Genomic DNA, 14,004 nt, shown 5'->3' on the forward strand with positions numbered 1-14,004 from the left:
GATGATGGCGATGCAGCATGCACGCGAGTGTATGAAGAAGGAAAAGAAACGGAAGCTGTGGCGCTGCTCGCGGTTGGACGACTGAAGGATGAGGCGATGAATTGACAGAGTTGGGCTGTCCTGTTGACGTGGTACTGGGATGTTGATTGGAGGCGCGGTAAAATAGACACCTCCAGTCCAAGGGCACAGCCGCCAGCCGCAGTAGAACCCCCTAAAGGCGCCCGAGAAGATCCTTTTAGGCGCAATGTATGTATAAGAAATGAGGCGACGCAGCCATCAAGCGTTGCATGCTGTCCAAGTATGCTGAGAGAATTGAAATGCAGCGGTTTGGCCAGAAAGAATTGGCAAAGTGCTGCACACAACAAGACTGTGCCGCCAACCCGATATCCACGGCTCGGGAGCTGTCTCCTTGTCGGAGGGACCACAACAACGCTGAACAGACCACCTCCAGGAAATCGAAGTCAAAATCAAATTGACTCACCTCAATTAAAAGAAGAGATGCCAAAAAAGAATAGAATCAGGCAGCTCAGAGGCGATCGATTCGAGTCGAAAGGAAAGGCGGTCGAAGGGGAAAGCCCCAAGAGAGATCGAAGGCGACGTCGGTAACGTTGATGGGGAGATCAAGTTTGGGAAAGGGGAAAGAGAAGCAAGAGATGGGACTGGGACGGGGAGAGAGTAGAAGCACCTGCCCCCGGGCCCCCAAGCGCGGACCTGACCTGACCTGAGCCAACGAGAAGCCCAGGCCAGGCTAGCCCAGGCACCTCACCTCAAAGAAATCAGCGACAACTCCACTGCTAGGGAGCCCCCGGCCCCCAGCCACAGGCATGGAAACGCTACAGAAACAAGCGAAGGGGCCTGAAAGCATACGCCAACCAGGAGTCGACAATCAATTTGGCTGCCAGCCCCGACTTCCAGAGGGTCTAGGCCAGACCAAGACCAGCCGGATTCAGTAGGTAAGGAGTGTCCGTTGTTTTTAAGGCTCGAGGTTCAGCACTGTGAGCATCGTCTGGGCTCCAGCCCATACAAAACTCAAGCTTCATAGAGTAGAATATGTAGGTATTATCCTTAAACTCTTCAATAGTAGCACTGTGCAGGGTTTGATTTAAAAGTTGTCTAAATCAACTCGAGTTTAGATTCTCTTTTAACCCTTCCCGTGAGCCTCTCTTGCAGCTCTAGTTCCCTTCCCTTGAGTCAATGAATGGTATTGTTTGGCTCCCAAGCGTGAAAAAGCAACGATAGTCGTATCCAATCCTACCTCGAGTCGCAGGTCAAGAGACAATAGGCATGAAAAGTTTATTGCCAGCGAGTGCCTTGAAGACATCACCTGCACAATGCCAATGGGAGTGACACGCAGCCGTCGACATCAAGGTGTCGGTGAGTCCCTAGTTGTTCAAGCTCATGCGTCTTCGCTTCTGAAGCAGATGCTTCAATGAGGCCTTGATAGAGATTGGATGTCTTGAGGACTGGTCACCGAATCATTTACACCGTCCGTCCGCTCTTGCAACAACAAAAGTCTTTCGATGTGAACTCATCACGACATTCGTCCCGTACAACTCCTCCCTACCTCCCCGGGCGTCCGTCTGTGCTCTTACATACAGCAGAATGAATGAAAAGACTTGACTCGGCGCTGGCCACTAGACAGTGGAGTACTCGGGATGCCCCAACGGCAGAGCCGGGGTACAAAACTCTACCTTGGCCCAGGGGCAATTTCCCAGCCTCTGGTCAAGTACTGCCTGGTACCTTGCTTTAACATTGGCTGTCCATCATCTGGTCTGTGGTTTTATCGACTGGGTTTGGATGTTGAGATTCAAGGTTCTTGTCGGCGAGAAACTGCTTCTGGCCTTTGTTACTCAAGACCCTGCAGCCGGTCAATAAACGAAGTCCAATTTCGAGCATGGCCAGATAGCAAATAGATCGACGACTTGTGCATGGGGAGCTTGTCTTGCTTGTGCATCCTTGTGTATGCGTACATATGGACATGTGCTTCTACGGGTATGCTTGGCACTATTTCGTGTATGTACAACACAAGGCAAGACTCCTCGTTGTAACGCATCAACAAAATGCCGCGCTTCTACTAATGAATGCCCTTGACCGCAAGATCCGATACCCTCGACTATGTGTCTAGTGGATATCAAGGTTCAAGCTTCGGGTCTGTTCGTTCGTTTGAGATTCTTCTGTCCTGCTATTACAGTCCAGCCTAGCGATTCATTCGACCGTTCTCCCTGCCAAAGGGTATTGCTAGTGTACACTTTGAAGAAAAGCATGCATCCACGACGGGACGCAACAAGCCACACCAAGAGTTCAGACGTTGCTAGCGCCCGTCTATCATTGGACTGACCCATGGCACTTGGCTCATGGTGGAATAGTTCCGTTGCCCATCCATCCGGTCCAAATTCCCAATCCTTATTTCCAGTCTTATTTTGCCTCACTTCATTTATCGTATACGAAGCAATAGACTCTGTATGAATGTATTCTTGGGGTCTTCTGCAGAGAATAGGTGTTAAGGGTATTTGTGTCCATGTTCCACCATGTGATTCTCGAGCAAGGTCTCAATCGTGAGATTAAATATCCAATAAGTCACCACAAAATACATAATGCAAGTTTGCTTAGCTACCCCAGTCCCAACAGAGCACCTGGCCTAGAAGAGAGATATCTTGACTAGGGGTCCCCGCTAGAAGCGGCTCTAATTCTTCCCTTGTTATGCCCTCGTCAACTCGGATCTCAACATGCATCCACCTCCCTTTTCTCCTGTGTCGTGTGTCCCTTGCTGCGCTATCGATCTGTTGTGTCCATAGTCTGTCAGCTGTATCTGTAGATTTTCAGTAATCGCAGGTTATCTTACGAGTCAACACTCGCCACAGTTGCCAGCACGCAATCGCTGCACGCGTAAATCTTTGCCACACCAAGCTCGTTCAACGGCCCCTTGGGCGCTCAGTAGAGTGAATTATCGTGTTACGTGCTTGAGGCTGGGTTCGCCTCTTGAAGCCTCAGTGTCACGACGTCAGTCACTACTTCATGCCTACGATAGTTTGAGTGCCAAACTAGGTCCTAAGTAAGGTATGGCGTTGGCATTCCACTCAGAATACACAACCTGGGTTTTGAAATTAGAGAACCTCGTCATCAGCGATGTTCCCTGTTTCAAGCGATGTAATTATTGTCTTCTTCTCTGTGCCAGAAACAGGCGTGTCACTCGTCACTCGGAGATTTGGTTTCCTCTTCCCTGCGAAATCTCCGAAATGCCAAGCTAGCGCTAACAATAGGTACATGTATAAATTCAATTCGGTCCAATTAGAAGCTAGATGTTCACTGTCGTTCGTACTTTCAGCTCAAGATTGGCCAATGATAATCTCGAACACGGTAAATTCATTCATTCTTGCCAGTTCAAAGCTTTATTTCCCTGATTTCAGTTGTCACTTTGGGTGTGCTTCAGGCATGCGTATGCCATAAGCTGTATCATTTGTCTCATCGATCACTGCCATCGAATCAAAGCTTGACCATGGGTGTGACACCACTGTACTCGGTTTGCAGTATTGCCGAGTTAATAACCCATGAAGTTTAGTTGGAGTTCTTAACTTGTCGTGTAAGAGCTGGGTTTCACGAAATAACGTCTGGTCTGGCATCAGGTTCTTGACCCCGTATTTCGGATGTAATAAGCTCCGTTCTATGCCAATGCTCAAGCCACTGGGACAATTTTCGGCTACCTATATCAGTAGCAAAGAATGTCTATTGCCGTCGTGATAATGGGAGGTGTTTTAGTGGTATAGGGTAACTAGGGTGAGTATTAGTTGATTGACATGACACAACAGCGACGTTCAACGTCATGAGGAGCGAATATACGTATTTTTGAAAGGATGAGATCATCCCATCAGTGGTGTCGATTGTTGAGAAAATGCTGTGCCTGTGTTGTTTGTTGTCGCATGGTTCGAGGTATTGGCTCCGACTCTATGAAATTGAGTTCACAGTCAAGCATCAAAAAGAAATCATGGCAAATGGTACCCCGCGTGTGACAGTTGTCAGAAATAGGAAGGACAGTCGGCAGTATCGGTCTACCTAAAAGGGTTGTAGCTTGATTACTGATGACATGACAAAAAGCTCCAAATCCCGCCAAAGACGCAAGATGGGCTTACACTGACACCGAAAACTGCAACACTATCACTATACTGTATATCACAATTAGCCCCCCCCCTTCTAGAGTCTCATCATCAAGTCATAGCCACGGCAATGGGTAAGCCAGAAGATATCCCCGAGATGGAGTATCGCTTCCTGGGCCGCTCAGGTCTTCAGGTATCTGCAATCTCCCTCGGAGGATGGCTGACATACGGTGGCCACATTGATAAAGGTTAGTATCCAAAGGGACAGACGCACGGAGCCATTGACTGACTAGCTCTACAGAACGTACATTTGAATGCATGAAGGCCGCCTATGACTGCGGTGTCAACTTCTTTGACTGTGCCGAAGAATACTCCAATGGTGAATCCGAGATTGTCATGGGCGAGGCTATCAAGAAGTTTGGTTGGAAACGAAATGACCTGGTGGTCTCTACCAAGGTAACCCACCGCACTTGTGCCATAGATGCATAGTTCATCATGTAATGATGCTAAGAAACCCCGTATAGCTCTACTGGGGAGAGGCATTTGGAGACAACCCCGTCAACAACAAGGGACTTTCGAGAAAACACATTGTCGAGGGGATTAATGGTGCTCTCAAGCGGTTGGATCTCGAGTATGTCGATCTCATTTACGCTCACAGGCCTGATCGTCGAACGCCCATGGAAGAGATCGTTCGTGCGTTCAATCACATTATAGATCAAGGAAAGGTAAACCCGACCATTTCACCCGTGATGGCTAGCTGCATCTGACTGACTGACTGACTTGGCTGACAGGCCTTCTACGGGAACTTCGATGTGGAATGCCGATGAGATCGCACAGGCGTGGCGGTATGCAGACAAACTGGGTCTGATAGGCCCCATTATGGAGCAACCAGCTTACAACATGCTGGATCGAGTCAAGGTAGAGCAGGAATATGCCCACTTATATCGCGAAGTTGGTCTTGGTCTGACTGTATTCTCACCTATGCGCCAAGGCATCCTGTCTGGAAAATATAGTGACGGCATTCCTGGCGACTCTCGCTTCGCCAACGAAGAGATCAAGTGGGTTAACGGTTTCTGGAAGCAAACAGGGAAAGATACCTGGACGGCTATTATTGAGCAGGTCAACCAACTGAAGCCTATCGCGGACAGACTTGGTCTCAAACAGAGCCAACTCGCCCTGGCCTGGGTACTAAGCAATAAGAATGTCAGCTCTGCTATAACGGGCGCTAGCAGTCCTGAGCAGGTGTACGAGAACGTCAGAGCTGTGGCTGCTGTCAGGAAGTTGACTTCAGATATTTTGGAGGAGATTGATGTGATTCTCAACAACAAACCACCTGAGGTTGTAGAGCGGTTTTAAGTAACTTGACTTGACCATGGCGACAATACACACAATGGCCGTACTCACAAATCGGAACATTATTGCCCATAAGAAATGATTAAATCTCAGCTGAGTCTAATTATCTTTGTATGTATGTACGTAACAACAGAGAGATCGAACAATATCAACTCGCGGCGTCTTACAAATCAGCTCAGCCGAGGTTACATCTCGGTTCTCTGCAAAAGATAACTTGCAGCTGGACCGCTTCTTGTACATAACCCAATTGCATTCGAATCTTAAAGTTCGAGTTTACAGCACCATATCGGATTGTCGAAATGAGCTCTTCACAGCTTCTCAACCGTTTCACTTGGGCGAAGAGTCCCCTCATCAGCAATGCGCCCATGCTCGGCATTGCTACGCCTCTCATGGCGGCGGAGGTCACAAAAGCTGGCGGCCTTGGTATTCTCACCCCAAAAGTTGTGCTTCAAACCATTCTAAGCTGACCTGACATTCAACGACAGGATTCCTCCCCTCGTTGGCATACATTGAACCAAACTCGGAGCACATCAATAGCCTTACTGGCTACTTTGATGAAGTCCGGGAACTTCTGGGAGTCGATCAGCCTTCTGATGGGCCACTCCGTGTCGGGGCTAGCTTCATAACAAGTCATAGCTCCATGAGCTACTTTGAGGAGACGGCTCTGCCTCTTATAGCCAAGTATCGTCCTACTGCAATATGGTTGTTTGCTCCAGATGGAGACCTTAGGCCTCATAGTAAGATAATCCCTAGCCTAAAGGCTCTGAGTCATCCTCCGATTGTGTTTGTCCAGGTTGGAAATGTTGCTGCAGCGCGAGAGGCAGTCCAAGACGGTGCCGATGTACTCGTGACTCAGGGTGTAGATGCTGGAGGCCACCAGTTTCGTCAAGGATCCGGCATCGTGAGCCTGGTTCCTGAAGTTAGAGATATGTTGGATAGAGAGTTTCCTGACAGACCAATAAGCATCGTGGCTGCAGGAGGTATTGCTGATGGGCGGGGTGTTGCTGGAGCATTGGCTCTGGGTGAGTACCATAAGTTGACACCATGGTTTACAAAGACAGACTGACGAGATATAGGTGCCGAGGGTGTTGTTATGGGGACAAAAGTAAGTGAAAGCTGGAACAGCTCGTGTTGCCTATTAGGCTAATTTGCAGTTCACTATTGCGCCCGAATCAAACTATCCCGAGATACGAAAGAGGAAAGTCCTCGAGGCTGTGGATGGTGGCGTGTCAACTTTCAAGTATGGTTATGCTCTGCGCTAGAGGATGAGCCGATGATTGATATGATTTAGGTCCACGTTCAATGACAGGATAGTCAACAGTCCTCTTTGGGGGCCCCTCTACGACGGACGTGCCATCGTTGGCCCTATCCATGAGAGGTTCCTCGCGGGAGCAAGCTTGGAAGACTGTCAACGGAGCCTCAAAGAGGATTACTCAGAGGAGGAGGCTCGCTATCTCGTGAATACCTGGGCGTGAGTAGTCTGTGTCTTGTAAATTATGTTTCAACTAACATGAGCAGGGGAACTGGCGTCGGGCTTATCAATAAGGTCCAGCCTACGGGAGAGATTGTTCGTGAAGTACGTGAACAGGCTCGGTGTGGGCTTCAAAGAGCGACCAGTCTCGTTTAGTACATGGACTCAGAATGAGATATTTTCCGCTGAGCCATCTAGACAATTGAGGACATATATATGAGTTGTCTCACAGTATAAAATGATAGATTGACCTTGACGCAAATACTCCTCTATACGTTCGCATCCGGGTGGTATGGAGCGATTAGTGACAAGCAAGTTGATATCATACAAAAATAAACAAAAATGCTATCCAGACGTCAGAAAAGCACGCCTAAACTACAGCTTGGCCTTGTCCTGGGCCTTCTTAAGCACAGGGTCAAGCTTGGTCGCCTTCATGACGTTGCCCTTAATCTTGAGCTTGCCGCCCATGAAGAGACGCTGAGCGTTGGCCTTGCCAGCGACGAGCTTGCCAAAGTTCTCCTCGGAGAGGATGAGTGTGACTGGAGGCATCTTGGTCAGTCATGTATGTTCCGACTGCGCTGGAGCGCGTCGGGGTCGCGACGTACCATCAGGCTTTGCGCCGGTGCCAGTTCCGACCTTGCCGGTTTCCTTGAGGTCGATGTGCCAGCTGGCCTCATCGCCGCTCGCGTTCTTGAGGGTGAAGGCGTAGACGCCGTTGCCCTGCTTGATGGCATCCTTGCGATCGGCATCACTGGCGTTGATGGCCGCTTGGATGGCGTCGAAGGCGGCTGAGGCGGGGAACTTGTCTGTGGCTGGCAGTCAGTTTCCTGTGGTTTTCAAGACGAGGAATTGGGGAAGAGAGGGCAGCTTGTGTTCCCGGAACGCTGATCTTGATGGGGTGGCTTGTCCTGACGTACCGTTCTTGAGAGACATGGCTGCGATGAGAGGTTTGGATAGATTTACAGGAGATTTGACGTATGAAAAAGACAGAGGAAAATAGTAGCCAGGTAGGAAGGAAAGCGAGGAAAACGTGTGGGAATCGAGCGAGGTTTTTAAATGCGACAGATAGTCGTGGATGGATTGAAGTTGCAAAGAATCCGGGGGCGCCCTGCAACGTTAAAGTGATAGCAGTACAGTAGGTATTGGATTGCATGTGATGTGAACCTCGGCGGATCTGCCATGAGATCATCCACATGTCTGTCTGTCTGTCTAACTCCCCCACAAGCTGCTTTCACACAATCGGTTTAGACTACATACAGTACATACAGTACATACAGTACACGCGGGGGTAGCTCCGAAACACTCAATGGCCGAGTCAGTCGTCGGCAGAAGTTGACCACGTGCTTTTGGCCAACTCCATCCCAACCAAGCCATTGATCAGCCATGTTACAGCCGACCAACTCGGAACCTAGACTCCATCTGTGGCTCAAATACGTGCGTGAGTTATGAGGCTGACATGACATGGACAGAATCCAAGGTCAGCTTATTATTCCATGCTTTTCAGAATGATACTTGAGATCCATCCTTACTCCGTAGGCGCATTGTCGACTTGGCTACTATCCCACCAGCCAAGATACTGCTGGCGATTCAAACCAAGTCGTTCCAAACAGCTAGGACCAGTCACTCAAAAGTGTATGGTTAAGTAGTTTATATTTACACGCGACAACATCAATTGACTGCTCACTTTGGTCTTCTGTATTGTTCCAACTTCATATGCTACAATGCATTTTATAGTTGCCATTCAGGCACGCCAAAATCTCTATGCTGAGGCCAATTCTCTGGTCTGGTTCCAGTGTTAGTCGTGCTTAGTGAAGACGGACGCATATTCATAAGATGCACATACCTCGTCAGGAACAACACTGCCATGCGTCGTCTCCTTTCATCGATATCGTCGGAGGCTGTCAGACGCAGCCAGTCGCCGAGCCACCCCCGCAACTCAGTCTCGCTTTTGCCAAGTGTGTCAATGCCTCGTTCTGCGCATGCAATTCTGAGTTCCTCGTAGTGAAGTCCCATGGGTCCACCATCCTCGACGATATTTCTGTCATCACCCTCTAGATACGCCATACGATATCGTCCCTTGGCCTGCCACATGCCTGGTGGTAGGAAGCCTAGACGGTCCCAGATTGCACCGCTCAGATGCAAGCTCTTGAGGACGTGAGACCGAGCGATTGCCTGGGTGACGCGCGGGCTAAGGACACCATGAGGATGTCTCGCTTCCAACTCATCGAAAGCAGCCTTGCGACGTTGCTCAGCCTTTTCAAGCGCCGTGAAGATCTGCGTTGGTATCCTGCAAGGGTACGGCACTACACTGTCGACGTAGGCAACAACCAGGACAGTGAATTCCCCAATGACAATCAACATAAGCCCGAACAGAGGAAGTCTGATCATATCATGTCGCACCCTCCATAGAAGAACCCAGTCGGCTCTGGAAAACGTCTTTGGGACGTAGTGCGGTCTGAATATCGACGGCCGGTCATCGACTGGAGTTCGCTGAAGCTTCTCGCGGAGGAGACGTCGGCTCGTCCAGACATTTTTTATGCCCCCTTTGTAGAATTTTAGATATCCCTTTCCCAGCTCGAAGTAGTATTTGATCGGTGACTCAAAGTCTCGGCGTCGAGGCAGCGTCAACGGTGGTGGTCGCGTGACATCGGGTGGGTTGACCAGCGGATTCAAGCTCTTTGGACCGTCATTGTGGATGGGGCGTGACTGTATCCGTAGCAAAGCTGGCGATTGTATAAAGGATACTGTCGCCAGGAGTGGCCAATGGCGTGTGTTCTGACTACGCCCACAGAGTCGCCATGTTGCTCGAGAGCTCATGTTCAAGGAGTTTATGGTTGAGACAAGTCTAGGTAGGTATGCTGGGGAATGGGCCCTGACGGCCAAGAGTCGGAAATTCCAAAATGCACTGCGTCATTGGCCAGGCTGTTATTTGACGTCGGCGAATTTGGCTTTCTTCCCTTATTAGGTGCGATCGATTTTCAGGAACCATTATCAAAAAAAGACATCCGTCTGCAGTTTTTCATTGGCTACCTAAAGTTGGGAATGCATCCATAGCAATCTTGTCATGGTATTATAGACTACTTATTCCGTAGACTTCAATTTGGCTGTTGTCCCCTATTTCTTTGTCTTCAAATTGTGTCCCTTTGTCCCATGACTGCAGCTTTTGTGTATTTTGACTCACATACAACCTAAATACTTTACGATAAATTCTTAACCAAAAATAGTCCTCATAGCATGGTAAACAACGATCAGTAAATGACTTTCACACACGATTTACACTTTTGGGTTACTTTGGGATCATCTTCCCCGGCTCAACAACCAGACTGTCCTGAAGAAACTGTCTCACAGTATTGAACTTGGAGTAAAATTTCACACTATAAGGGAAAATCCGGGGTTTTTGAGAAGCATGGCTCGAGTATAGCCTTAAGAAAGCTGAAGAGTGCGATCGGAGTCTACGGAGTATAAGACAAAGGATCGGCAGACGCTGTATTGTCGGAGAGTTTGAACCAGCCACCATAACCGTAATGCCTACCTAATTATTGCAACTTCAGCTTCGCGATCCAACATACCTGTTATTACCTGACTACTGGGTCTATCAGGCCCTAATTTTCGCCTACCAGATCTAATGGAACTGAGGTTGTGTGATGTCTTCCAGTTGGCGTCCCGCCCCAGATATAACTGTAACTATATCCTGTGTTTATTCATTAAGTTTATATCTGGGTATATAGCTACAGAGCGTATTAGACATGGAAATATTTGATATTTGCGGCTTATTATCGAACTGCGATTTTGTTTGGTTTAATTGCTGGCACCACAGCCGCTAAAATGACACGCACATTTTAGCGGGGTGTATCAAATTCATCCTGGCGATCAAGTCCAGTAAACTCCACCGAGTTTCTGATCGTCAACTTCGAAATTTCTTCTAGAACATATTCATCTATACTATTGAATCCCCTGAAAGCTGCATTGATCCGTAGTATCCCGTGGTGAGGAAGTTATCCGAGAGTTCCAACCGGCAAGATGGTTTGTTCACAGTCCATATTTATTAGTCAAGCATAGACACATCGTTAACTAATTTTGCTCTTGCAGGTTCATGCTGATGCATCAAACTTTGCCGACGGCATAACAAAAGAGGACGCCTATGAGCAAGTGCTCTGGCAGGCCGAGGGCCTGATCACTGACCAGCGTAACTGGGTTCGTCAAACAATCTCGGTCGCCGGAACTATTGGACTTACCCTCTAACTCATTCTTGCAACAGGTCTGGTACGGAGATTGAGAGCTCGCTGGTTCAGGCCATGGCTAACAGTTCAATAGTAACCTTTCAAATGCTGCTTCCCTATTGTGGCACGCATATAAATCTTTGGGATCACCGAGCAAGGATGTGAACTGGGCTGGTATGTCACAAACCCCAAGTCGCAGACACAAGTAGTAACGACGACATGCTGTGTTCAACTACAGGTTTTTACGTGCTTGACAAATCATCCCAAGATCCGCAACTCATTCTGGGGCCCTTCCAGGGAAAGGTTGCCTGCCAGACCATCAAGTTCGGCAAAGGTGTTTGCGGAGCAGCGGCAGCGACCCAAGAGACTCAATTAGTTCGAGATGTGGAGGAGTTTCCGGGACATATTGCTTGTGATGGAGACAGCAAGAGTGAGATCGTCGTGCCTATTGTGGTTACCCAGGAAAATGGTTCGAAGAAGCTGGTGGCTATCATCGACATCGACTGCGCTGAGCTGAATGGTTTTGACGAGGTTGACAAGGTCCATCTCGAGCAACTGGCAGCTCTCCTTGCCAAGAGCTGTGACTGGTAGCGATTTTATACAAAAGCAATAAGATAGAACTACCAACGTCAAAATTGTGCTGGATTACTCGTAGATGTTTCTTTTCCCTGTTTGGAATTGAGTTTGTGTTGGTTTGCTACTTGTAATACTGCATGTCTGTTGTTGACCCAGTTCTGTTTCTTAGCCACTTATATCAGAAACGGAGACGCTGGTGGAAGACAAAAACCTTGGAGCGCTACGGCATGACATGCCTCTTGCGTGAAACATGGGCATGCTGCCGTCGGCATAATTGGAGTGATGGATTCACTACGTACTCTGTAGTAGTTTAGGAATTCATACTCGAGACAGAGACAGTAGGGGTGAGACACTATGTCTTTATCTCCCATGGCAACAGGGTCCCTTTTTAACGCCGCAAACATTCTGCGACAATCAAACCCGATCCGGTATCATGATGATGAAAGGCTGAAATAAGTTGTTTCTAGCAAATTCAGCCAGCCAAGGAACAGGATGATGCAGAGTCTAAGTTAGTGGCATCAGTCAGTGGGTCAATCGGTAGAGCCGATCTCGCCAGGGCATTGTTCCAATTGGACTCGAAGAGGTTGAGGACCGTTATTCCAACATTCAAACAAGGGCCAACTAATAAAATAGTGACATGCTCGTGAGGAGCAGGGGTCTTTCAACGTCCAGCCCATTATCCCGGTTCTGCTTTTGGGCTTAAGGGCGCCTCAGCAGTTTGCCCTTGGGCCCGCAGCCTAGATGGGCCTCTGGAGCGCACGATCATGCTTTCATAAGGTCCTGAGGTTGGTTCCTGTTTGCTTGAGCGGGATTACTCGATTTGCAAAATCAATGTGGTATTCGATCTTGGTAGAAAAAACCAAACAACCAAGGCCGTATCGATCATGGTCTGAGCACTCAACCAAGGGATGTCAGGAGATCCAACATCATTGCTCAACTATATCAAAATGGAATGAATCGAGCGAGTGGAACGTCAACGTCAGCCTACGGCTTGGCAATCGCGAGCCCGAGGGAGTCTGTATCTGGAGGATTGGATGTACGCAATAACTGTGTGGCTGTGACCATGGCTTCGCCAAACACGCGCGTACCATTTCCATTTTCTACGTATTCCCGAATGTGGTGTGGTGAAATGAGCAAACGGCAGTGTAGCCATTGGAGGATCATGAGTTCAGCTCGACTGGTCTTCCTTAGGGCGAGGCGAGCTAGGTAACGTATTCAGTTGAAACCATTGGGTCTGCCCGTCTTCGTGCCTGTTCCTGAACTGTCCAAGGGACGGGAGCCACTTCACCTCAGTCATTCCGTCCCTGAATGATCCATGGTCCCCTGAATCGGATGAGAGCGGGAGGTCGGAAGAGACATCGACATCGGCATCGACTTGGACCGCATTGCATTAATACCTGTAGACTCTGCCCTATCATGACGCGACCTCACCGTCTCTGCCTCCAATTGTCACTATCAGCAACTGCCAAGGACCCAATCCCCTGGACGCGCCAAAACTTTAGAACTCCCCGCCCCTGTTAATCTGGGCATAGATTCCCTGTAAATCCCCCAGAGGTGTTTGGCGAATGAGCGGCTCTAGGGGTAGATTCATCCCCTGCAGCAGTTGCACCAGCCTCCCCGTTTCCAGCCCAAGCCCAGCCTCCCGTCAGAGGCTCCACTCGAATTGTTCCACAGAGCCCCACTGGACTACCGCTTTCGGCCCCCAACCACACGCAAGCCAGACGTATACAACGTCTTGATATCCTGCTTCATCGCGTTCCTGTTCATCTGTCACGGAGAGAGAAGATTTCTTCCTTCTCTTGCTCTCAACACACACTCTCTTGTTCTCCAAGGGCTTACTAACGCCACAGCTTCTCTACAATCTTCCCGATTACTCAGGCTCTCAAGAGTAATTCTGTTTGGTGCGGTTTCTAATCGCAAGCAGCTCTCTCTCTGCCTATCATTCCGTCATCACTCTAGCTGCATTAGTCGGCCTGTTTTGTTTTCCAGTCTGGACTCGATTAATTTCATCCAACCCAAACACTCCGGAGCGGAAAGTTCACTATTCGAAAGTTTAATTCCACCTCATTCGCGAATTTCTTCCAGCCTCGCCTGGTTCTGTCAGTCAACGCCTTCTGCTCCGTTTCAAACCTTACCCTTCGCATTCTCAACTCCTTATTTCCCGGTCTTTCCAATATCTTTGTTCTATTCGATTTCTCTACCAGGCGTTGCCTTTGCTTTGCGCTAGTCCATTAGTCGTCCCTGACACCAACCCGACCAACTTTCGAGCTACCCAAATCGAGCTATCTTTGGT

At 48.8% G+C, this 14,004-nt stretch overlaps 5 protein-coding genes across 5 annotated transcripts; 3 read left to right on the plus strand and 2 right to left on the minus strand.

Annotated features, from left to right (window-relative positions):
* Positions 1-4,221: 4,221 nt before the first annotated feature.
* On the plus strand, positions 4,222-5,447 carry FTJAE_9644 (potassium channel beta subunit; the record flags this gene model as incomplete). The annotated part of the gene is made up of 4 exons (XM_037356586.1): positions 4,222-4,339; positions 4,393-4,547; positions 4,616-4,722; positions 4,883-5,447. 4 exons carry the CDS (start codon positions 4,222-4,224, stop codon positions 5,445-5,447), a joined length of 945 nt encoding a protein of 314 aa, XP_037203284.1.
* Positions 5,448-5,743: 296 nt separating this feature from the next.
* On the plus strand, positions 5,744-7,289 carry FTJAE_9645 (FMn-dependent 2-nitropropane dioxygenase; the record flags this gene model as incomplete). Its single annotated transcript, XM_037356587.1, has 7 exons — positions 5,744-5,867; positions 5,930-6,466; positions 6,521-6,549; positions 6,599-6,684; positions 6,736-6,915; positions 6,963-7,020; positions 7,269-7,289. The coding sequence occupies 7 exons, from the start codon at positions 5,744-5,746 to the stop codon at positions 7,287-7,289; spliced, it is 1,035 nt and encodes a 344-aa protein (XP_037203285.1).
* A 1-nt stretch (position 7,290) lies between these two features.
* On the minus strand, positions 7,291-7,848 carry FTJAE_9646 (peroxisomal POX18; the record flags this gene model as incomplete). Its single annotated transcript, XM_037356588.1, has 3 exons — positions 7,291-7,454; positions 7,521-7,721; positions 7,833-7,848. 3 exons carry the CDS (start codon positions 7,846-7,848, stop codon positions 7,291-7,293), a joined length of 381 nt encoding a protein of 126 aa, XP_037203286.1.
* A 795-nt stretch (positions 7,849-8,643) lies between these two features.
* On the minus strand, positions 8,644-9,732 carry FTJAE_9647 (uncharacterized protein; the record flags this gene model as incomplete). Its single annotated transcript, XM_037356589.1, has 2 exons — positions 8,644-8,698; positions 8,759-9,732. The coding sequence occupies 2 exons, from the start codon at positions 9,730-9,732 to the stop codon at positions 8,644-8,646; spliced, it is 1,029 nt and encodes a 342-aa protein (XP_037203287.1).
* A 1,203-nt stretch (positions 9,733-10,935) lies between these two features.
* Positions 10,936-11,726, plus strand: FTJAE_9648 (Free methionine-R-sulfoxide reductase; the record flags this gene model as incomplete). The annotated part of the gene is made up of 4 exons (XM_037356590.1): positions 10,936-10,938; positions 11,005-11,109; positions 11,222-11,309; positions 11,374-11,726. 4 exons carry the CDS (start codon positions 10,936-10,938, stop codon positions 11,724-11,726), a joined length of 549 nt encoding a protein of 182 aa, XP_037203288.1.
* Between the last annotated feature and the right edge of the window lie 2,278 nt (positions 11,727-14,004).

The sequence above is a fragment of the Fusarium tjaetaba genome, assembly GCF_013396195.1.
Source record: "Fusarium tjaetaba strain NRRL 66243 chromosome Unknown NRRL66243_c0000219, whole genome shotgun sequence".
In the NCBI taxonomy this organism is placed as follows: Eukaryota; Fungi; Ascomycota; class Sordariomycetes; order Hypocreales; family Nectriaceae; genus Fusarium; species Fusarium tjaetaba.